A 26427-nucleotide genomic window follows, 5' to 3' on the forward strand; every position below is an offset into this window, starting at 1 on the left:
CTAAGCTGACCGGGCAGTTGGTTCTAACCCACACACACTACCCTCCCCCCATTTACCGGTTAAGGCTGGTGGAGGGTCTCCTGCTATTTACCGTTGACACCATTAAAGTATTCTGATTGATGGAAATAAGGAAGTCCCCTTATTATTGTCTTCAACAAGCCTACCGCCACAGGGGACCTAGCATAAGACCGGAACCCCCCCCCTCCCCACACACACATGATATTTGCCAGTCCAGGCAATGTCAACCGCAAGAGAAAACCAGTGATGACAAGTTTTACAAATAATCGGTACGACCTATTTTAAAGCTTTTTATAACATTTAGTTTTACTTTGCTGTACAAAAGTAATGGACTATTTGTCCAGAGAAAAACAACAACCACAAAACATTAGCTATTATCTTGTCAATATTTCATTATGATATACATGTAGAAAGCAAACATCAAAGGCAGTAGCATTTACAGCTAGTATTAAAATATTTAACAATACATGTAACTGATTTATTTTAATATTGGCATCTTTTATTTATTTCAGGAAAGTGTGGTCTTTTGAAGAGAGTTCTTGAAGTTGTTCAGCATGTTGTTTTGATGGATTCTTGGAAGGATGTACCTCTATGATGTTAGCTTCAGTTCTGAAGAATAACACCAGTTGTTGCATATTTAATATCAGATTTATTAAATACATTGTTGTTTTGCAAACATTACTTAAACTTTGATATTTCTTTGGTGTTTATGTATGATATTGTAGGTGAATATCTCTTTATTGCAATGGCAAATATATTTTAAAATATATAGCATTAGCAGAAGTTATTTTTCACTGTTAAAGCTGCACTTTCACAGATTGATCACTTTGACAACTTACACAGGATTCGATTGCATTTATCTTGGCTCGGAGAAGTTTGCTTTGTGATTTATAAATTAGGTCTTAATTTAAAGATTGCCAAGATAAGCCGATTCTGAGACAAAAAGTGTCAAACTAGAATTCTGTGAGAGTGCAACATTAAGAATACTGTTAATCGAGTGTGCATGTGATCCGCACTCTGAACATTGGATGAACTATCATTAAATATTGTAGATTTACGTAAATGGCCCAAAATATAAGAATAACAATGAAAATATGTACATGTTTGACTTGTTCTTTATTCATAATAAGTCTAAGTCTTTACAGCACATGTTTGGCAGAATCAAGTTCTAATGAACCTAGTAATTGATTTAAATGTACAGTGAAATAAATTGTTTTATACAGAAAATAATACCTTAACGATTCAGACCGATCTGTTCTCGTTTTGTTTTGGTGGCTCAAATATTTATCTGAGTTTTGGAGGAGGCCTAGCTGGTGTGAGCTGGTCAAATACAGTAGCTGCTTGAGGGTCAGGGTTTCCTTGATTGGATTTCCCGTCGACAAAGTGCTGATATGAAAATAAGAAATCTATGAAATGTGTCGGAATGACAGCTACAAAAGCCATTGTTTACATAGGAACCATACGAGTAGATGAGATTCGGAAGCATGCGATGGTTCGGACAAAAATTTAGTTGTACGATATTTCCTGATTTACTTTGAAAGCAAAGCAGTTTATAAAAACTACATAACGGTATCAACAAAAATACCTCTATCTTGAATGAAATCAATCGTGTCCATGTTGAACCTGATATTAAATGGCCATTAATGCCGATTTGACAACACAAGCCAAAGCATAAATGTACGATGTTTATAGTTTAAAAATAGTAACACTTATTTAGGTCATGCACGGACAATTTCAGTATTAAATAAATTTTGAGTGGATTGAAATAAGTAGTTTTGTTCAAAAAAATACTTTTGTACAGACGTATAGATGTTTCGCCTTTGAACGATCTTTCAAAATTTCCAAGTTCAGCTGTTGATGAGGTCTTCCACAGAGTCTGATACAGCACTTGCATTTTTCTAAATAACTCGCTGGTTTCGAATACGGAACGAATTGGAAGCCATCTTTAGTCGGCCTGGCTACCTTGTATCCGAATTACAAGTGCCATGACAACACCTTTTTACCATAATACTTAAAAAGGCGAGGAATTGCCAGCGCATGTATATGACGGACTCTGGTCAGTTTGACGGACAAAATGGCGGATAGCAACACGGCTTATCAGCCCTACATTCTGATTGGCTGATAGGACCTGTCAATCAAATCCTGTCGTAAGGTCAATTGATGAGGGATTATGATCCCTAACTGCCCTGTAACATGTAAAGGGGTTTCTTATTTTCAAAACGCCGTTACAAAAAATAAATTATTAAATATGAAAAACAAGATGCAATTCCATTTCACTTACAATAATGTCATAAAATTTGAACTAAAATGTTCACATAAATTTAATTTGTATATTAAGTGTACAAGAGATAATATGCATGGTTATATAACATAGGGAAAAAAACTTATGGAAATGTAGTGGTCAGTCAAAACATTTCTTACATTTTTGTTGTTTTTATAAAGTTTTAAAGTGATATCCTCAGTATTTCTAAATGATTTTTATTAATTCATTGTAATTGATTAAATTGAAGTGAAAGAACTTGTTTAAAATGATTTTTACACAAAGATTTCTTATACATACTTTAAGACTCAGCACCGCCAGATTCTGCTGTTTTTTTTCTATTTATTTTACTTAATTATTCTGACCTCCTTTTTAAGATATTATGATGATTTTTTTATATTGTTTTTTAACATATTGTCAAATAAAACAATAATAAAAAATAATTATATAACCATTTGGTGATGATACTTACAAAACAAAATTAAGGTATTTTTGACAAAATGACTGCACAACCCGATTTTGCCTTTTTTTCTCCTCCATTTATTTTACTTAATTATACTGACGTCATTTTTTAAGAAATCATACCAATGTTTTTTATATTGTTCGTTAAAATATTGCCGAATAGTACAATCAAATAGAACAATAATTCTGTAAACCGTTTGGTCAGCATAACTTCAACATTTTGACAAAATTGACCGCGTCACACGATGTTGCTGTTTTTTTTTTCTTTTATGAACTCCTATGACACACATGTACATGTATGACACATAGACATGTAAAGAGTCTTTCGGACGAGACTTTAAACCGAGGTCCCGTGTTGATGTTCTATCTGCATCTGGCACGTATAAGAACCAGGGAAGCTTCTGGAATTGGAGTGTCTTCTGTATCTTGCGCTATCCTCCGCAACCTAAAATCACTAACACTCTTCTGGAGGCGTCACCCATATGGGCAACCGGTTGCGACGATAAATAAACGCAAAAACAAACAAACATAGACTTGTATGCATATGTCATAGCTACAATTTAAGACTATAAGCATGTATGTAGGGGCGATACTGAGGTCACAACATTGATTATGGCTTAAATAAATGGTATTTTTAAATTTTAGTTTCAAATCTTTTGGTTGGACAAATGCTATTTAATAAAAATGACGTTTTGTCGAAATTAAACAAACTTTAATTGCTAAGGCTTTGAAGCTATGTCGAGTATTTTAAAATACTGTTATGTTTCAGAACATTAAACTTATCACCGTGCTATCGATTTGCCTTTTCTGTTTCATTTTACACACTACTACAACTGGTAAGATATTTCGAATATGGGTGAGAGAAAGGGTTCTTTGAAGATGTCCAACAGCGCTTACATTCATACTGAATAACTTAATGACACAATTACTTCGTTATCATTTATTAGTTCATGCATATTCAAATTATATATGGCAAATGTGTTTTCAAATTTATTTTGTTTACGATAATTATATAACTTTCCAACCCGCCCGCTTAGATCAGTAGGTAGGAGCATCAGTGTCGCGAGTTCGATGCGGAACGAAACGGAATCACAAGTTATAGAGTTAAAGACAAGGATTGTACACAACGCTGACTGTAATAGTGATATTTCAACTTTATTAGTGCATGTAATTTCATATAATATATGGCAAACATGTTCTCAAATTTAATTTGTGTAAGATTAGATAGTTTTCACATTTCTGTATTTGATTAATATGTTGTTATTTCTAAAAACAAAGTGACGAGTCTTCATTAGCAGGATAGGTAGTTTGCTTTTTAATTTATGCATCATAACTGATTATATATAAGTGAAGTTTATACAAGCATTATAAAGGAGAAAATGAGTCATAAATAACAAATCTTGTTCCGTTCCGTTCCGCTAAATATCATTATCCTAGGGGATATTTATACTTTGCGGAACGAAACGGAATCACAATTTATAGAGTTGAAGACATGGTTTGTACACAATGCTGACTGTAATAATGATACATGTATTTCAGCTTTATTAGTGCATGCACATTCAAATTATATGTTTTTAAATTGAATTTGTTTACGATTATTATAGAAGTTTCCAACCCGCCCGCTTAGATCAATAAGTAGGAGCGTCGGTGTCTAAGTTCGATCCTTGGGCGGGCAATGTTCTCCGTGCCGATTTGATAAGACATTTAGTCTGACATCATTTGTCCTCCACCTCTGATTCATGTAGGGAAGTTGGCAGCTACAAATCTTGTTCCGTTCCGTTCCGCTAAATATCATTATCCTAGGGGATATTTATACTTTGCGGAACGAAACGGAATCACAATTTATAAAGTTGAAGACATGGTTTGTACACAATGCCGACTGTAATAGTGATATTTCAACTTTATTAGTGCATGTAATATCAATTTATATATGGCCAGCATGTTTTCAAATTTAATTTGTTTACGATGATTATTAATATTTTTTAGAATTTTATATAATACAAAATGAGTGTACTGGATATGACGGCCATTCGATACATATTAAAGAGGTCCTGATATCGCCAAAAAATATTTAGATTGTCTACTCATTTTTTTTTTCATTCGTCAGTTTATATGAATAATAAATATTAAATTACTGCAACAAGTGCAAAATATTTAAATATATAAATTTTATGGCGATAGGATTTCCTATATTGACTAAGTCAAGAACATAGTTTTTTAAAACAGCTAGGGTGCATGTAATAAATTCGTGTACCTGTAATATACCAGGATGAAAAATTCCATTGACAAGAAAAAAAAATCTTGTTCCGTTCCGTTCCGCTAAATATCATTATCCTAGGGGATATTTATACTTTGCGGAACGAAACGGAATCACAATTTATAGAGTTGAAGACATGGTTTGTACACAATGCTGACTGTAATAGTGATACATGTATTTCAGCTTTATTAGTGCATGCACATTCAAATTATATATGTTTTTAAATTGAATTTGTTTACGATAATTATAGAAGTGTCCAACCCGCCCGCTTAGATCAATAAGTAGGAGCGTCGGTGTCTAAGTTCGATCCTTGGGCGGGCAATGTTCTCCGTGCCGATTTGATAAGACATTTAGTCTGACATCATTTGTCCTCCACCTCTGATTCATGTAGGGAAGTTGGCAGCTACAAATCTTGTTCCGTTCCGTTCCGCTAAATATCATTATCCTAGGGGATATTTATACTTTGCGGAACGAAACGGAATCACAATTTATAAAGTTGAAGACATGGTTTGTACACAATGCCGACTGTAATAGTGATATTTCAACTTTATTAGTGCATGTAATATCAATTTATATATGGCCAGCATGTTTTCAAATTTAATTTGTTTACGATGATTATTAATATTTTTTAGAATTTTATATAATACAAAATGAGTGTACTGGATATGACGGCCATTCGATACATATTAAAGAGGTCCTGATATCGCCAAAAAATATTTAGATTGTCTACTCATTTTTTTTTTCATTCGTCAGTTTATATGAATAATAGATATTAAATTACTGCAACAAGTGCAAAATATTTAAATATATAAATTTTATGGCGATAGGATTTCCTATATTGACTAAGTCAAGAACATAGTTTTTTTAAAACAGCTAGGTTGCATGTAATAAATTCGTGTACCTGTAATATACCAGGATGAAAAATTCCATTGACAAGAAAAAAAAATCTTGTTCCGTTCCGTTCCGCTAAATATCATTATCCTAGGGGATATTTATACTTTGCGGAACGAAACGGAATCACAATTTATAGAGTTGAAGACATGGTTTGTACACAATGCTGACTGTAATAGTGATACATGTATTTCAGCTTTATTAGTGCATGCACATTCAAATTATATGTTTTTAAATTGAATTTGTTTACGATAATTATAGAAGTTTCCAACCCGCCCGCTCAGATCAATAAGTAGGAGCGTCGGTGTCTAAGTTCGATCCTTGGGCGGGCAATGTTCTCCGTGCCGATTTGATAAGACATTTAGTCTGACATCATTTGTCCTCCACCTCTGATTCATGTAGGGAAGTTGGCAGCTACAAATCTTGTTCCGTTCCGTTCCGCTAAATATCATTATCCTAGGGGATATTTATACTTTGCGGAACGAAACGGAATCACAATTTATAAAGTTGAAGACATGGTTTGTACACAATGCCGACTGTAATAGTGATATTTCAACTTTATTAGTGCATGTAATATCAATTTATATATGGCCAGCATGTTTTCAAATTTAATTTGTTTACGATGATTATTAATATTTTTTAGAATTTTATATAATACAAAATGAGTGTACTGGATATGACGGCCATTCGATACATATTAAAGAGGTCCTGATATCGCCATAAAATATTTAGATTGTCTACTCATTTTTTTTTCATTCGTCAGTTTATATGAATAATAAATATTAAATTACTGCAACAAGTGCAAAATATTTAAATATATAAATTTTATGGCGATAGGATTTCCTATATTGACTAAGTCAAGAACATAGTTTTTTTAAAACAGCTAGGTTGCATGTAATAAATTCGTGTACCTGTAATATACCAGGATGAAAAATTCCATTGACAAGAAAAAAAAATCTTGTTCCGTTCCGTTCCGCTAAATATCATTATCCTAGGGGATATTTATACTTTGCGGAACGAAACGGAATCACAATTTATAGAGTTGAAGACATGGTTTGTACACAATGCTGACTGTAATAGTGATACATGTATTTCAGCTTTATTAGTGCATGCACATTCAAATTATATGTTTTTAAATTGAATTTGTTTACGATAATTATAGAAGTTTCCAACCCGCCCGCTCAGATCAATAAGTAGGAGCGTCGGTGTCTAAGTTCGATCCTTGGGCGGGCAATGTTCTCCGTGCCGATTTGATAAGACATTTAGTCTGACATCATTTGTCCTCCACCTCTGATTCATGTAGGGAAGTTGGCAGCTACAAATCTTGTTCCGTTCCGTTCCGCTAAATATCATTATCCTAGGGGATATTTATACTTTGCGGAACGAAACGGAATCACAATTTATAAAGTTGAAGACATGGTTTGTACACAATGCCGACTGTAATAGTGATATTTCAACTTTATTAGTGCATGTAATATCAATTTATATATGGCAAGCATGTTTTCAAATTTAATTTGTTGACGATGATTATTAATATTTTTTTAGAATTTTATATAATACAAAATGAGTGTACTGGATATGACGGCCATTCGATACATATTAAAGAGGTCCTGATATCGCCAAAAAATATTTAGATTGTCTACTCATTTTTTTTTCATTCGTCAGTTTATATGAATAATAAATATTAAATTACTGCAACAAGTGCAAAATATTTAAATATATAAATTTTATGGCGATAGGATTTCCTATATTGACTAAGTCAAGAACATAGTTTTTTTAAAACAGCTAGGTTGCATGTAATAAATTCGTGTACCTGTAATATACCAGGATGAAAAATTCCATTGACAAGAAAAAAAATCTTGTTCCGTTCCGTTCCGCTAAATATCATTATCCTAGGGGATATTTATACTTTGCGGAACGAAACGGAATCACAATTTATAGAGTTGAAGACATGGTTTGTACACAATGCTGACTGTAATAGTGATACATGTATTTCAGCTTTATTAGTGCATGCACATTCAAATTATATGTTTTTAATTGAATTTGTTTACGATAATTATAGAAGTTTCCAACCCGCCCGCTCAGATCAATAAGTAGGAGCGTCGGTGTCTAAGTTCGATCCTTGGGCGGGCAATGTTCTCCGTGCCGATTTGATAAGACATTTAGTCTGACATCATTTGTCCTCCACCTCTGATTCATGTAGGGAAGTTGGCAGCTACAAATCTTGTTCCGTTCCGTTCCGCTAAATATCATTATCCTAGGGGATATTTATACTTTGCGGAACGAAACGGAATCACAATTTATAAAGTTGAAGACATGGTTTGTACACAATGCCGACTGTAATAGTGATATTTCAACTTTATTAGTGCATGTAATATCAATTTATATATGGCAAGCATGTTTTCAAATTTAATTTGTTGACGATGATTATTAATATTTTTTTAGAATTTTATATAATACAAAATGAGTGTACTGGATATGACGGCCATTCGATACATATAAAAGAGGTCCTGATATCGCCAAAAAATATTTAGATTGTCTACTCATTTTTTTTTCATTCGTCAGTTTATATGAATAATAAATATTAAATTACTGCAACAAGTGCAAAACATTTAAATATATAAATTTTATGGCGATAGGATTTCCTATATTGACTAAGTCAAGAACATAGTTTTTTAAAACAGCTAGGTTGCATGTAATAAATTCGTGTACCTGTAATATACCAGGATGAAAAATTCCATTGACAAGAAAAAATAAATCTTGTTCCGTTCCGTTCCGCTAAATATCATTATCCTAGGGGATATTTATTCTTTGCGGAACGAAACGGAATCACAATTTATAGAGTTGAAGACATGGTTTGTACACAATGATGACTGTAATAGTGATACATGTATTTCAGCTTTATTAGTGCATGCACATTCAAATCATATGTTTTTAAATTGAATTTGTTTACGATAATTATAGAAGTTTCCAACCCGCCCGCTTAGATCAATAAGTAGGAGCGTCGGTGTCTAAGTTCGATCATGGGCGGGCAATGTTCTCCGTGCCGATTTGATAAGACATTTAGTCTGACATCATTTGTCCTCCACCTCTGATTCATGTAGGGAAGTTGGCAGCTACAAATCTTGTTCCGTTCCGTTCCGCTAAATATCATTATCCTAGGGGATATTTATACTTTGCGGAACGAAACGGAATCACAATTTATAAAGTTGAAGACATGGTTTGTACACAATGCCGACTGTAATAGTGATATTTCAACTTTATTAGTGCATGTAATATCAATTTATATATGGCAAGCATGTTTTCAAATTTAATTTGTTGACGATGATTATTAATATTTTTTTAGAATTTTATATAATACAAAATGAGTGTACTGGATATGACGGCCATTCGATACATATTAAAGAGGTCCTGATATCGCCAAAAAATATTTAGATTGTCTACTCATTTTTTTTCATTCGTCAGTTTATATGAATAATAAATATTAAATTACTGCAACAAGTGCAAAACATTTAAATATATAAATTTTATTGCGATAGGATTTCCTATATTGACTAAGTCAAGAACATAGTTTTTTAAAACAGCTAGGTTGCATGTAATAAATTCGTGTACCTGTAATATACCAGGATGAAAAATTCCATTGACAAGAAAAAATAAATCTTGTTCCGTTCCGTTCCGCTAAATATCATTATCCTAGGGGATATTTATACTTTGCGGAACGAAACGGAATCACAATTTATAGAGTTGAAGACATGGTTTGTACACAATGATGACTGTAATAGTGGTACATGTATTTCAGCTTTATTAGTGCATGCACATTCAAATCATATGTTTTTAAATTGAATTTGTTTACGATAATTATAGAAGTTTCCAACCCGCCCGCTTAGATCAATAAGTAGGAGCGTCGGTGTCTAAGTTCGATCATGGGCGGGCAATGTTCTCCGTGCCGATTTGATAAGACATTTAGTCTGACATCATTTGTCCTCCACCTCTGATTCATGTAGGGAAGTTGGCAGCTACAAATCTTGTTCCGTTCCGTTCCGCTAAATATCATTATCCTAGGGGATATTTATACTTTGCGGAACGAAACGGAATCACAATTTATAAAGTTGAAGACATGGTTTGTACACAATGCCGACTGTAATAGTGATATTTCAACTTTATTAGTGCATGTAATATCAATTTATATATGGCCAGCATGTTTTCAAATTTAATTTGTTTACGATGATTATTAATATTTTTTAGAATTTTATATAATACAAAATGAGTGTACTGGATATGACGGCCATTCGATACATATTAAAGAGGTCCTGATATCGCCAAAAAATATTTAGATTGTCTACTCATTTTTTTTCATTCGTCAGTTTATATGAATAATAAATATTAAATTACTGCAACAAGTGCAAAACATTTAAATATATAAATTTTATGGCGATAGGATTTCCTATATTGACTAAGTCAAGAACATAGTTTTTTAAAACAGCTAGGTTGCATGTAATAAATTCGTGTACCTGTAATATACCAGGATGAAAAATTCCATTGACAAGAAAAAAAAATCTTGTTCCGTTCCGTTCCGCTAAATATCATTATCCTAGGGGATATTTATACTTTGCGGAACGAAACGGAACAACTGTTTGCAGTCCCGAAGATTTTAATATCCATTTAGAAGTGGGTTTTCAGATGGTTCAGTTCGAAAAAGCCCTTGATCGACTGTTCGCTAGGCAGTTTCAATATATCATTATTATTATTTAATATATTTACATATTAGTAAAAAAATGCTGTGCCCCGTGTGGTGCCTCAATGTTTGTTCCGTTCCGTTTCGTTCCGTTCCGCAAAGTATAAATAGCCTTCCTATGGCGTGTTATGACCGGGCAGCAGACAGGGATCGAATTCTTGATGCAAATACCAGGTACGTTATTTCATATCAAAACTTTAACAAAATACATACGAAATTTCGAGATAAGTTCCCAATTTGCTTTAGTTGAAAAAGTCAGGAAATAAATTAAATATTTTGCAGGTCATGGCAGGTGCCATGTGGACAGTGGCTTTGCGACTCTGAAGAAGGCATACAGACGTCATAATACAGAGACGCTTGACGAGCTGGCAGGAGTGGTTGACCGGTCGTCTGTGACCAACGTATCGGTGCGCTACCCGCAGTGGATCTGGAGAGATTGGAAATCTTTCCTATCCAGGCATTTCAAGTCATTTGTAGGAATACGGTAAATATTTGTGTGTTAAGTTAATATTGAGATTTAGGTTTACTGTATTGTACATTTATTTTTAATATATTAAAATATTTTTCTGTGTAGATCCATATTATATAACAGGAATTGCCGTTTCGACGGAGACCCGTTTTACCTAATACCAGACCAAATTATTTAAATTCTTTTTTAGGAAATACCAACATTTCAGGTTCACAGCCGGTCTGCCGGGCATCGTGATTGTAATGGAAAAAAGGAGTGGCGAAGAAACACATGTCAACCTCCTTAAGGACCGCTCTTTCAGGTTTTTAGTGGACACCAGGCCGGAACCAGTTCAAGCGGCTGGTCTAAGCTTGAACAGGAAAGAATATCTCCGTCGGAGTGTCAGCAAACACGTGTCCGAAAAGAAGCGGGAACAGTTTTGCGCGGGGGTTGCATCTTAAAAGACGTTCATGTAATATGCAGTGGTCAGATTATAAGAGACACTTGAATATTTATCAATTAAGTTATTCCATCTGTTTTATGATAAAAAAATATTCTTGTTTTTTTACACTATTCCATATACATGTGTTGTCAAATGATCCATAGTCGTTAAACAATGCTTTTGAAGACACGCATTACATGAAAAATATTGATAGAAAATTAACTGCGAAATAATTGTAGGTACACCACATACATGATTATTATATAACGTTCATGTTAAGATGTATGCTTGTACTTTGGTGTCAAATGTAATATATTATATTGACTGTCACCCGTGATCCCAATCTTTTGTTGTAAATTTAAGAATATTGCTTGTGAATCTTGTTTGATTTATTTTAAAATTAAACACTTTAAAACTGCGCATCCCGTTGGAATACTACACTTTAGTAAAAAAGAACAACCACAGTTGCCTAGCAACCCACGTGACGTCATACTGACATGTATCGAACTTCAACTGAATGTGCAATTCTTTTACGATAGTAATGGAATGATAGATCAAAATTTTAATTTGTTTTTTTCTGCCTGATTAAAAGAAAAGAATCCGAACATCTAACGCCGTAAACGTGACGGTTGGCTCATTTGAATGCATTTTTTGTGTAAGTAAAAATAGGCGCATATAAATAAAACTCATATGGTTAAGCTCATAAATAATTACTTGTTCCAAATATGTAAAAAAAATAATTTCGTAAAAAAATGTCATTAAAGCAGGTTTTCTCCTGACGCGAATCATATATATATATATGCGAACAACATTATAGCGATTAGTGACCGATTGAGCAATATGCTCTTAAGCGCAGTTTGACAAATCAAAATAAAGCAGAAAATAAACTGGTATTGATAACTCGAATGCACACTGCAAGCGTCAGATTGGTGCATTTTTACATTCATTGACCAATAATCTTGGATTGTAAGTGATCACTAGTTTTGGTCCATATCCCACTTTAGAAAATAAGACAGCCCGAGCAAAACTGAGCAAGTTTTAATAAGAAGAAGTTTAATCTAAACTGAGAAATAAAAAGCACCTTCATATTCGATACATACATGCACACTTTTGAATGTCCAAAATGTATCCGATTTCTTTTTATTGTCAAACAAACTGATCGGAAGCTCCCAAGATACCGTTTGCACATGCGCAGTGCCCATTTGGCAAGCTGTCCTCAGGTAATCAAATTTCAAAACCTGATGAAATTACCCGCGGACATTGAACAACACAATGAGTGTGGAAATCGAAATGTACCAAGCATAATTCACGGATGTTCTTTTGCTCTAGATCAGAAGTGTCATTGGCTCTTTTTATACGCAGCTCCTAAAATAGTTGGAGCCACTGTTTCGCATCCATGTTATTGAGATGGCCGAGTGGTTAAGATTGACACAATACAGGTGTGAAGAATATATATCAAATATTCGAAATTTAAAGGTTTCATGCCACGAGAATTAATTTGTTATTTATACAAAACTGTACATGGTTTTAATCAACAATTAAATGTATCAGTACCCTATATACAAACACCAATGTATTTTAAATGTAATAATTTTTGATTGTCGCGGATTCGTCGTCTAGTGGTAACGCACTTTACTATCAATTCAGGGGTCGCAGGTTCGATTCCCCGCCGCACCACTAAACAAATACTTATCGCCTTCCGGGAGGGACGTTAAATGGGGGTCCCGTGTGACAGTGCTATACACTGGTATACGTTAAAGAACAAGTGTAGCTCTAACCAGGGTTACATTTTGTCTGCGCACTTTGCTCCAGAAACATTAAAAAGCTAACAATCTGATCGGAGCACTCGCAGAATGGGCAAGGCCCGAGTATAAATAAGCTTACAGACCACCAAATGTAATAATTACTCCGAAAAGCGACAATAGGACACTAACAGGCAGGAGATGACCCAAATGAGCGGCATACATGCACCGTTTAAAAGATAAAGAATTATTTGTAGAAGGTGTTAGGATAACGAACAAAATGATCAACAAGGGATATACTAATTAATCTTAGAACACTTCATGAGCAGATGTCGAAAAATCCATTAACAAGACAAATCATCTTTATTAAAAGGGTTTCCCACAAATGACCAAAAATTGACATAATCTCGACTATCATCTGATTCTATACTGTTCAATGCTCTGTATTGATAGGCTGGTACCCTCTTTCTATTTCATCCAAAAAGAGACCAGTGTCAGCTAACACCGGTGAGCGTCGCGCACTCGAAATGTCTTGAAAATACGTAAACCGAATCAAGCTTGCGGTTTTAGTAGTAAACAACCAAGAAAGTTGATTTTAAGAACGTTATGGTTATCCTTTGTATAGAATATTGGTATTTCTTTTATCAAAACGATTACCAAATGTTGAATAAAATAACTTCAGAAGCTGAGTTGAGTTGAGTTGGGTACCTGTGTTTTTTGGACAAAATTTGCATATGCCCCGTGACACTTAATTTTCGATACAATGTTTGATTTTTAACTATTCATTGCATGGCATTTCGCACTTTTTTTTAAATACAACATGTTTTTGGTATTTATTGTTCAAATACTATTATTGTAAACTAATAACCATATGCCTTGTACATGACGCTTACCTGTATAACGTTATTTGTTTTAGGAAAAGTAACTTCGGGTACCAGTCTACTGTTTTGACCTCATTGACCCTGATCAGATCGGCTGAATGATTCATCACTACTTCCGGATGCGGATGATGTGAATTTTATACGTGTTTAATTGATAAAAGGCCGCCATGGAAGGATAACCACCATTGCACGGATTATTTTCATCTTACTGTGGTAGCATGTAGAGTTTGACACGTAAAATTACATGCAATACAAGTTCGTTTGATCCCGACCAAATTATGTAATTTCAATTTTGCAAAATGGATATAAGAAATATCAAACATGCGCATACTTATTCATGAAGTTTTTTTCTAAATGAAACCAAATGTAGGAATATGTGTATAGCACCTGGCTTATAAATAATATTTGTATGGCTGTTTACTTACTGTGTAACTTTTGAGTTTTTATTTAACATAACCGTGTTGAATATTGTGGAGTTAGAATTGAATAATATTTATATGAGATTTGTATGAATCAGTCGACCTGTGGCGTTTAGGGAACAAAATGAAATTCATTTTTTTTTTTAAAGAGTTCCCTATCACGCATTGTTGTGGCATAGAAAAGTATGACAGGGTTTTCAAAGGGCTAGCTACTGGCTAAAATGACTGCTTCAAAGAGAATTCAATAAACAACAAGTGGAGCCAATGCTTTAATTTGAGACAAACAAAAACAAAGCAGTACATGTTCACAAACTGTGAGCAATGTGAGAATACCTTTAAAATACAAAATTCATCAATTTTCATTGCGATTTTGATGCTAGAAATCACAAAAATCGCTGACTTGAATTATCCCTGTCATATTTTAAACTCATTATCATCATCAATATACACTGCATCATTTGATTGGAATCATTTTACACATATGAACAAATGTATTTTTAATAAGCATAATATATCCTTTATGTGACCTTACAATATAATTTGATGATTATTAAATGTAAACTGACTTTTCTTGCACTTAAATGTGAAAAAGTTAGTGTGCTTTGGATTGAACACTAAGGGATACACATTTCGAAGTATGAATGAATCGCAAAATATCATCAAAATTATACACCAAATGTTCTTTGAAAAAAAAAAGTTTTTTCCTATTTTAAGACTATTGAACATTCAACATTTACTATATACGGTTACATGAAATGATGAATATATTTCGAGGATTATAAGTATCTTCCATGGCCGAGAGTGTAAGATAGGTTTATTCCGACCCGAGCGTAGGGTGTTTTGCGGAAACGAGGTTTACCGAGTTTCCGCAAAACACCCTGCGTGAGGGTCGGGATAAAACTATCTTACACGAGCGGGTATGGTAGATGCTTTTTCTCCCACCTCAGTTAAACAAAATTAAGTAAAAATGTATTTTTTGCTCTTAGTGCTTAGTGAAAATAATTGCTTATGGATATGCGATAGCACGTGGTTGTCATGGATATGCGCGCAGTGATCCAGTTAATGATTATAGTCAAATCGGTCTTTTTTAAATAGTTCTAAGAAGAGTGAAGCATTATTTCTTGAATGGTGCGTGAAAACTGTTTGATGGTGACATTTGAAGCGAGAAATATTTAATTAGCGTTCTAAATATTACCATAAGACAAGATTTCCTTGATGCTACTGACGACAGTCGTCAACAAGGGAGGTAATTATAATGTGGTGACCGTTAAAAAGGAGTTCCAAACGGGCATTTTATCTTTGCCCGTGGGCAAGATAAGAATATCTAGCATGGTTAAATTATTGGATCTACTTATCTGAGGTGGGAGAAAAGATATTCTACTATTCTAAAGGTTACTCGGCTTCGCTTATTTTCCTTAACTTTCTCTCAGTGATAAGGAATACATTTTTTAATGCAATTGTTTTAGAATATGTGTATAAAGGAAACAATGCATTATTTAACTACTGTTGATCAGTGCAGATTGTGGGATGTCATGGTGGATTTTAATGAACCACTGATAAGCCCTGCCAAATTTGAACACTGATTGGTCATTTGGGTATCAATCGGCTGGCTTCGCTGGCAGGCCTTGTCTTAATGACAATTTACAATCTAGTTATGCTTATGGTAGGCATGGTAAGAATGAATCTTCATTTCAACTAGTACTATCATTGATGAATGTTTACAAAATCATTGAATAATTAATTTGAACAACAAGCGAAATGTTCGTTTGAACATAAAAACCATCTTTACTCAGAATATGTGAATTATTCAGAAAGAGACCATTTATAGGCTTGTGTAAATAATGAGAAAATTGTTAAAAATACTGTATTTTTATTTATTTGTTTGCCAAGAAAATGTTGAAATCTCATATCTAAGCCTATAGCGATCAAACTTGATTGCTTTGTTATTGCAATATGTTTTATTCATTGCAATATTTATGTAAAACATTATTATGTTGACTAAAGTTTGTAAATAAGAACTAATGGTTAAGGTAATGTGAATATGTTCTTGTATGTTTTAAAATCCCTTTTGGTATGATATAAAGGGTTTTATGCTTCAGTCTTGTTCAGTTTAGCTCTTGAAGATTTTCAAAGTAACTGGACGACAAGTCCAGCTGTCTAGAAAGAAATTCAAATTGCAAACTTGACAATGGTTTATATCATTAGTTAACATAACATATTAATGATATTGGGTTTAAAGGGGCTGTACACCAGATTGGCACCAAAAAAGTTTTTAACAAATCTCATGACAATTATTTCATAAAATGTATATACTTTTGATATTAGAATTTAAAACAAAATGTAAAAAAAAAGAGTTGGAGACTGGGTTCAAACCGGGGTCGCCAAAATTGCAGTTTAGTGTTGTATCCACTGTGCTAAGAAGGCTTACCCTTAACGATTGCAATATTTTAGGTATATACCTAACTTGATAATATCACGTGATTATATCGACTAGCCAATTACGCATAAGGAATGAATTTTACTAGGTAGACATAACTAGTAATCTTATTTAATGGAAAATTACCAAAATAGTGCGAAAAATAAATTAATTGTAAACTATGTGGTACTTCAGTTAGTAAGTTTCAATGCATTGTACACATCGATACCAAGTTTATGTCAGTTTTCGACAATTTTTTTTTCGCTATTTCATCATACAGAGTACAGCCCCTTTAAAGAACATGTAGCGTTTAGATTTATTGTACGTGCAATCAGATATCATAAGTAAATTAATGCACTTAATTGAACATAATTTATATCAGGTAGTTCTCATTGATATAATACATGTCCTAAAGTATATGTTGACATAAGATTAAAGGCGTGGATGGAGTCTGGGCATGTTCATACATTGTACTTTCCAATGCAAGAACTGTTTGTTTATTCAAGTAAATGAAGAAATTTTCACACCCAGGAACTGCAGTATGGCTTTACAAGCTCAGTTGACATCATGACTTGAGTTTAAATTGCTGCAATTAAAAGGCACATCTAGATATCAGAATTATTCAAACACTGTTTTAGCAACCTAATATGAATTACTGTTGCGAAACTATTTAAAGTTTTTTTTAGATCTACAAGGACGGGTGAAAAGTATGTACTGCAACGCATGGTACATGTTGCCTATGTTGCCTGGGAATTAAACAAATTCTAGGCACTCCAAAAGTTACAGTACTATTTAATTTGAGTGCCAAAAAAGAAAGCTACTTGATTCTACTTTTAACGTCTTCTTTCTGTATGACACATTGGACCAGGAGGATCATGAACCTACAACCTTTTGCAACTAATGAGGTAGGGACCTATCAGGACAGTTACAGAGGACAATACAAGAATGGCCAACCCTCTGTATTTATTGAGCAATCTGATGCATACAAATTAAGACAGAGAAAAGAAATCTTCATTTTTCCAGACTACTTCCTTAGCAAAATCTGCAAAAATCCAAGAGAGTCGAATACGTCATTCCGGATCAAAACTCAGTACTAATAATCCTTTTATTATATACATTACTTGTTTGATCACTTAAAATCCACATGATTTCATAATAAATGTCATTTTACTGACACACTCTTTGGTTTAATGACGTCATATTAACATTATGCAACGATACTTGTTATGAAGTGACGTCACAAGAGTGGAATACGGCAGTTTTGCACTGGAGATGAATACGGACTACTGTATTTTGCGATAGTCTGTATTGCGTGTGGATTTATGATGGGTATATAAGTTATAACAAAGATTATTATTAATATGTTTGGTATTCCATTCCCACTAGCAGTGTGATTTACTTCTGACACCATGTTATGAAATTTGATGGTCACCAATATCATGTAAATATTCAAGAGCATGGTATTAAAAAAACATGAAGATGAGCACAAACATGGCCTCTAAACGCCAGCTCCACCACTTTACGGTGGTGCAAAGAAAAAGAGCTGTCGACACTTCCGTGGTGGAGCTGTGCCCTATGTTTACATAAACAAACGTGAGTATGATTTATATTTTATTTGATAATTTCATTTAGCGGACATATTTCGAAAATCGGAGAATGTGGTACCGTGTAAGAACACTTCTACTGTAGGCTGGTTACTATTTCGTTTCAATATTGTGCAAACTGTGGTGTCCTGAGCTTTTCTCCCGAATCGAACTGGTGCATATTTTGTGATCTGATTGCATAGCAAGTACATTTCGATGCTTACACACCCCGTAAGAACATTCTCACGCATGCAAACATAACTGTTATGTATAGTACTTATGCCGGAACACAACAAAACTGATAAGCACTTCTTAAAAAGGAAAAATGCACATATTTATAAAAGTGGTGGCGCTGTTGCCATAGTGGTGGCGCTATCGAGTATGTTTTGCGCTTGAAGTAATATAAAATATAAACGCTTTTGGAATGAATACAAAAGTTGCTATGTTTATTATTCATTGAACATTATGCTGGTTATGCACACTACTTGCGGAAACAAAACTCTACGCGAACTACCTTAACCTTACTGAAAACTCTACGCGAACTACCTTAACCTTACTGAAAACTATTTCGAAAATAAATGGCTAGGTGCTGTTAATTTTACCATATAAATATAAGTATCTATCATGTGGGTCCGGTTATGAGAGAGGTATTCTTGCATACCGGACGTGTGTTCCCGGTCATTTGACCAGTGCTGGAAAAACGCATCTTACACCACCATGTAAGATGAGTTATGCGCCACAACGCGCTACTTCTTATTTCTTTTATTGTATGGTTTATGAAAAGTACATTATTTCATTTCAATAAAGCGCAATCAATTATAAGTATGCAATTAATTTAAATAGATAATTAATAATCGTAATAACGCGATTTAAATAGTTACTACTTGACATCAATAGTGATTTAAAATTACTGCGCTTTATGACGTCAGTAAACAACGTTTCACGCGCTTTTTGGTAAAATGTACAAAAGTGCGTTTTTTACCTCAATTCTTCCACAAATTGATAATTTTAGATATGCAAGAAAAAATTTCAATCATGTTTTTCCGGTACGGAAAGAAAAATCGGTCCTTCGGTCACGCTACGTGGCCGGTAACTCGGCAAACCTCTTTACCGGCTTACGCGCGTGCACTCGGGTCGGATTTTCTATCCGTACCGGACACACATGATAGATACTTATATTTATATGGTAAAATTAACAGCACCTAGCCGTTTGTTTTCGAAATAGTTTTCAGTAAGGTTAAGGTAGTTCGCGTAGAGTTTTGTTTCCGCAAGTAGTATGCATAACCAGCATAATGTTCAATGAATGATAAACATAACAACTGTTGTATTCATTCCAAAAGCGTTAACTTTTTATATTACTTCGAGCGCAAAACATACTCGATAGCGCCACCACTAGGGCAACAGCGCCACCACTTTTATAAATATGTGCATTTTTCCTTTTTAAGAAGTGCTTATCAGTTTTGTTGTGTTCCGGCATAAGTACTATACATAACAGTTATGTTTGCATGCGTGAGAATGTTCTTACGGGGTGTGTAAGCATCGAAATGTACTTGCTATGCAATCAGATCTCAAAATATGCACAAGTCCGATTCGGGAGAAAAGCTCCTGACACCACAGTTTGCACAATATTGAACTGAAATAGTAACCAGCCTACAGTAGAAGTGTTCTTACACGGTACCACATTCTCCGATTTTCGAAATATGTCAGTAAAATGAAATTATCAAATAAAATATAAATCATACTCACGTTTGTTCATGTAAACATAGGGCACAGCTCCACCACGGAAGTGTCGACAGCTCTTTTTCTTTGCACCACCGTGAAGTGGTGGAGCTGGTGTTTACAGGCCGTGACAAAGCAGGGAACAATTCTAATCTATCTAGCAAATAGTTGTTTGCCAATTCGAAGATCATAAATTGTAACATTAGCATAAACATGAGCAGCTCCCAATACCAAAAAGACGTCGAAATCGCGTCTTCGGTAGTAAAAAAAATCGTTTGCACTTTCAACCAAACTGACCTGAACCCCATAATATACTTTTACAGTTGAAATAAGTAAGTAATCTGATTATTTTTGCGGCATGTACAATGCCAACATAATTACAACATATCTAAAAAAGACAATTTATGCATATATATTTGCATTATCAAATACAAATTGAAAACAAAATGTACATAAATCATGTCAATGCTTAAAGCTGACCTCTCACAGATATACCGTTTTTACAACTTTTATATTTGTTGTCTTGGAAAGAGCATATTTTTGCGTAAATATCTGCAAACCAATGATATACCATTGCTGACAAAAAATCAGATCGTAGATCTTCATATTTCCGTTCGAAAATTAATGTTTGATAGCTTAAGCCGTTACTAACGGTTTAAGAGAAATGCATAAAATATCATTTGTTGTACTTAAATATAAAAATATGCGATCTGATTTTTTTGTCAGCAGTCTCACATAACTGGTTTCTATGGATTTTCGTCAAAATTGGCTCGTTCCTAGACAAAAAAAGTTGTCATAACGTTAAAGCTGCACTCAGCTGCACAGATTAACCTTTTTTACAACTTTTGTTATTGATTTGTCTTTGAATGAGCAAACTTTTACGTAAATATCTTCAAACAAGTGATAAAAGACTGCTGACAAAAGATCAGATCGCAGATTTTCATATTTCTGTTTGAAAATTAATATTTTATGGCTAAATTCGATACTAACGGTTTAAACAAATGTATTAAACATCAATTTTTGAACTTAAATATAAAAATCTGCTATCTAATTGTTTGTCAGCAGTCATATATCACAGGTTTCCATGCATTTTCGCATAAATTAGCTCGTTCCAAGGCAAAAAACAAACAAACAAAACTTGTCAAAACGTTCAATGTGTGAGAGTGCAGCTTTAAGCCAGTTGATACAAACGGACAGAATATACAGTTTTCGAGGATATAAACAAATGCAATAAGTAATTTACTATTCATAGAGTGTCCGACTAGCTCTGAATGTATTTCATAAAAGTGGAATAAGCGTAAATCATTTTAATGTGTTCGAAATGCATCTAAGTATTTTTTATACAGTTGGCAAACTTTGAACAGCGGCGTTGATAATATTTCTGATGTCACTGTTGTCAAATATGTGAAATAAGTGTTTTTTAAGTTTTTTAATATTTTAAATATTTGACATACTTATGGTGCAGTTATGGCATATATGTCTGAATGTTGTGATATTTTATGTAACTGGTGACATAGACAACATAAACGATATTTGAGGGTGCTACTCGCGTCCAATCACATCTTAGAACGAAATAGAACCCATATTTTAATGTCACCAAAGCCTTATGAAAATGAGCATTGATCAGTGATTGACCACGCTACCATCATGTATACTGCACTGGAACAGTATTAATATTAAGTTTCAAAAAGCATTAACGATGCACTTTTACTCCCAAATAAGATTAACCACAATTCATTCAGTTATTTTAATATGTCAAAAAGGATGAATAATTGTCAAAAACAATGGTTCTTATGAGGAATACCGAATTTAATTGGAAATAAATGTGCAGAAAACAAGGAGGCAATAGAAGATTACAGCAAATCTTTTAGCACTCACCAATCATTTAATATTTTTGCGTTTTCACCTTTTAAAAACACGGTTACTATCTTGTTATCAGTTATTGGTATTTTCCATAAATGCATAATTTAGTAAGTAGTAAAAGGTTTATCACTCAATATTTATGTTTGTTATAGATGTGTATGTATTGATTTTGAGTAAGACTGGCACTTTAAGCCGTAGATTAATAATCTTAATTATTTATAAATGTCTCAAATGGCACCATTTTTTTATTTCTTCAAGTGTGTTAACATTTCGAGTACTGACTGAATTTAAATTCACTCAAATACAAATATTTATATATATATACATATATATAAAGAATGTGTCATTGCTAACCTACCTTTAAATCTCATCGAAAAAACATGTAAATTGCTATATATATATACAATGAAACAAGCATTCATTTTGATATTTGCACACAAAAGAAAGATAAATTAGAAACATCAGAATAACTCGCATTTTTAACATTCATTTTGTTCGTTTTTTAACGTACCCTTGCTGTCTTCAACGTCAAAATAAGTGTTTAAGACGACGGCGGCCCCCTTGGCTATTTTTTTTATATGTTATAGCCAAATGTTCAAACTTTCAAAATGTAAAATAAATTATGGGGATTTTCGGGCTAAATTTTGCAATATCAATAACAACACGTAATTTCAAAGTAAATGACCTTATGTTCCGTTGAACGTCGACGTTATTGTTTATATTGATCTAACTAGCATATTTAAACACGTTAAACGTCTACTGAGTATATACTGACTAAAAATAATGATAATAATAATAATAATAATAATAATAATAATAATAATAATAATAATAATAATAATAATAACAATAATAATAACAATAATAGTAATGATAATGTTAATAATAATAATTATAAAAATAATAGTAATGATAATGATAATAATAATAATTATAAAAATAATAACAATAATGGTAATGATAATGATAATAATAAAAATAATAATAATAATAATAATAACAATAATAATAATAATAATAATAATAATAATAATAATAATAAAAATAAAAATAATAAAAATAATAATAATAATAATAATAATAATAATAATAGTAATAATGATAATGATAATAATAATGAGTATAGTAGTAGTAATAATAAAAATAATAAAAATAATAAAATAATAATAATAATAAAAAATAGTAGTGATAATGATAATAATAATGATAATAGTAGTAGTAATAATAATAATAATGAAAATAATAAAAATAATAATAATTATAATAAAAATAATAATAGTAATAATAGTAATAATAATAATAGTAATAATAATAAAAATAATAATAATAATAATAATAATAATAATAATAATAATAATAATAATAATAATAATAATTACAATAATAATAATAATAGTAATAAAAATAATAGTAATGATAATGATAATAATAATGATAATGGTAGTAGTAGTAATAATAAAAATAATAATAATAAAAATAATAAAAATAATAATGATAATAATAATAATAGAAATACTACTACTACTACTACTACTACTACTACTACTACTACTACAACTACTACTTCTACTACTACTACTACTACTACTACTACTACTACTACTACTACTACTACTACAACTACTACTACTACTACTACTACTACTACTACTACTACTACTACTACTAATAATAATAATAATAATATTTGTAAAGATATTAAACAATACCATTGTGATCGTAAATTGAACTGCAATTTGCCAAAAAATATAAGATGATAACGTCGCGATTGGTTTTCCGATTTAACTAATCTGTTTTTTAGCACTACAGGTAGTCCATCGCACCCGGAACGGTGATACGCTGTTTGGAGTAACTTCCCGTGACGTCCAGTACCGGCCAATACTTTTGCTGCGGCTGTTGTTAATGCCTTTGCAATGATATAAATATCATAATTCCGCAGGTAGTACTTTTCATTCTTAAGCCTGTTAAGGTTATAATGACTTCTTGCGATAGCGTTATCTGCAGCTTCTGTGGTTGAGCGACGACTGTTTGAAGCAGGGCTCCAAGGGCGGCAACATCAGCTTCCGCGTTGTGAGCATTGAAGTCAATTTTCAACACATTTTGCACGATAGCAGATAATTTGTAACTTGATCGTCCAAGAAAGGATTGCTTTGCATAGCTTTAAACTGTCCGAAAAACAATAAATATGTGAATGGCTTACACTACAACGCAGGAGGCTATTTATTAATCCTCTAGTGTCAAAAGCTGCATTGCGAGCTATCAGGACGGGGTTTTTTTTTTTTTTTCAACCACTCAGAAAATGAAGACAGGCCATTAAACACGTCCGGATACCCAACCGGTGTCATGTAATAAAACATTTAATCTCCATGTATTGCAATTTCGGTAAGCGATGTGATGGTGTCGGAATACGGCCACCGGCGGGTCTGATGTATGCCGAAAACGTGTCGCCGGTATCCAAATGCTTAGCCGACAGCTGAATTATGTCACTGTCCTGTGCTGGAATTACACACAAAATTATTAAACGGGCATAAAATTACCTAGTTATAATGACTATATATACTACGCTGACTGAAGGACACTTTAATGTTATTTTTTTCTGGAAAAGTGTACGAAATGTTGAAAATTTTGGTACTTTATCCCGTGATCTCAATGTCGAAAACTATGAGAGTATCCGGTTGCGGGGCAGACACGGACGGCCTCATACTCGGAAGAAGAAGTGGCGGTGAGATTTCAACTATGTCGTCTGGTGTGATGTCGTCTGTTGCATTGATTGCGGTTTCATATGTTTTCCCCTCGTGTAATTCAGCAGACGTGTCATTGCGAATCCGCTGTTCCTGTAATCAAAGTAAATCATAAAACCACACATTTTCTAATATATACCCTTGAGGCATTCCGATAGGTAAAAGTGGCACACATGGCGCACGTGCGTTTGTCAATCCAACGCTCGTCTACTTTTACCATATGTAAAAGGGCAAAATTGTTAAGGGATCAATTCGCTAGATTTATAAATATATATGTATAGTAATACATTAATAAACATCAATTTGTTACAGCAATATCACGGGATTTGAAATACTATAGGAAATATCTTAATTTGTAAGGGACGTATGTGGTCATGTGTTTGTGATGAATTAACTGTATAAACATATCTACCTTTAGCTCGATACGACGCCTTTTCTGTTTAAAAGTCCTGTGTTGTGTAGCGTTAAACAGGCGTTTCTTATCTAACTCCTGGCAACGTTTCATTGTGATATGTCCTTGTGATAAACTGTAGGCATCGTTCACCTGAGAGCAAATCACCCCCTTCACCACCACCATTCTCATCATCATCATCATCATCATCATCATCATCATCATCATCATCATCATCATCATCATCATCATCACCACCATCATCATTATGATCATCATCATCATCATCATCATCATCATCATCATCATCATCATCGTCATCGTCATCATCATCATCATCGTCATCGTCATCGTCATCGTCATCATCATCATCATCATCATCATCATCATCATCGTCATTGTATAGGATATAGCAATATTCTTTTTACATTTGTTTTATAAATATGTAAGTATGAGGTCGTAGTTGTTTACAAAAACAAACCTTTAATATATAAGCGTGTCCATCAGTCTTTTGTGCTACTGTCACCGAAACACGAATACCAAGGCTCTCAGACTCGGAGTAATGGGACCCTTTAGCCGCTTTTCTTGATATCATCATGTTCATGTTCTCGTTTGAATTCGTTGTTGAAAGTGTTGCCAGCTTTACCGTCATTTTCGCGTTGGTGTAGGGATCTATCACCTTTTCAATGTCCTCTCTTATGGCCTGATCCGTAAGGTTTTTCCCGCGCGGCAAGCTCGAATGACGGTTATTTGCGTCCCCAGCACGGCACCACTTCCGGTCACAGCCGCCATGTTCCCCGTAGCTGTGTGGAACTGTGGCAGTAAGGTTTCTTTTTATGCCGTCTGGATCACCTTGGTTTTAGGATACAGCGTAAGAAAAGCACTTCTTTACAAATGAAATGGTTTCATTGCCTATTTTGTTGTTGTTTGATTTTATTTTGTAAAGGCAATTGGTCATGTTTTTCACAACATGGTTGTTATCACTATTTTTTCGAAGGGACGGGAAAAGGCATCGTTTCACTCTAGTATACGTTGACGTGTCGTCGTCCATTGTAAATGCATTTACCTCGAGGACTTTTCTTTTCAAATTCTGAAGGCATTTTAGTGTCAGGAATGGCTCCATTGCTTTTGAAGAGCCCGTCCAGTTCTTCCCGCATTT

At 33.5% G+C, this 26427-nt stretch overlaps 2 protein-coding genes, 1 long non-coding RNA gene and 1 pseudogene across 3 annotated transcripts in view; 2 read left to right on the forward strand and 2 right to left on the reverse strand.

The window, feature by feature from the left end:
* The window catches only part of LOC128213514 (uncharacterized), a 109035-nt gene that overhangs the window by 58413 nt on the left and 24195 nt on the right, over nucleotides 1-26427 (forward strand). The window lies entirely within an intron of this gene.
* Nucleotides 381-1372, reverse strand: LOC128213516 (uncharacterized). The gene is made up of 2 exons (XR_008257745.1): nucleotides 1252-1372; nucleotides 381-627 (listed from the first exon to the last, which is right to left on the reverse strand). It is a non-coding gene; the product is annotated as an uncharacterized LOC128213516 (long non-coding RNA).
* Nucleotides 10743-11532, forward strand: LOC128215163 (uncharacterized). The gene is made up of 3 exons (XM_052921880.1): nucleotides 10743-10797; nucleotides 10906-11107; nucleotides 11283-11532. Exons 1-3 carry the CDS (start codon nucleotides 10752-10754, stop codon nucleotides 11530-11532), a joined length of 498 nt encoding a protein of 165 aa, XP_052777840.1. The 5' UTR covers nucleotides 10743-10751.
* On the reverse strand, nucleotides 24770-26319 carry LOC128215164 (uncharacterized; annotated as a pseudogene).

The sequence above is a fragment of the Mya arenaria genome, chromosome 13 (genome assembly GCF_026914265.1).
Source record: "Mya arenaria isolate MELC-2E11 chromosome 13, ASM2691426v1".
Classification (NCBI taxonomy): Eukaryota; Metazoa; Mollusca; class Bivalvia; order Myida; family Myidae; genus Mya; species Mya arenaria.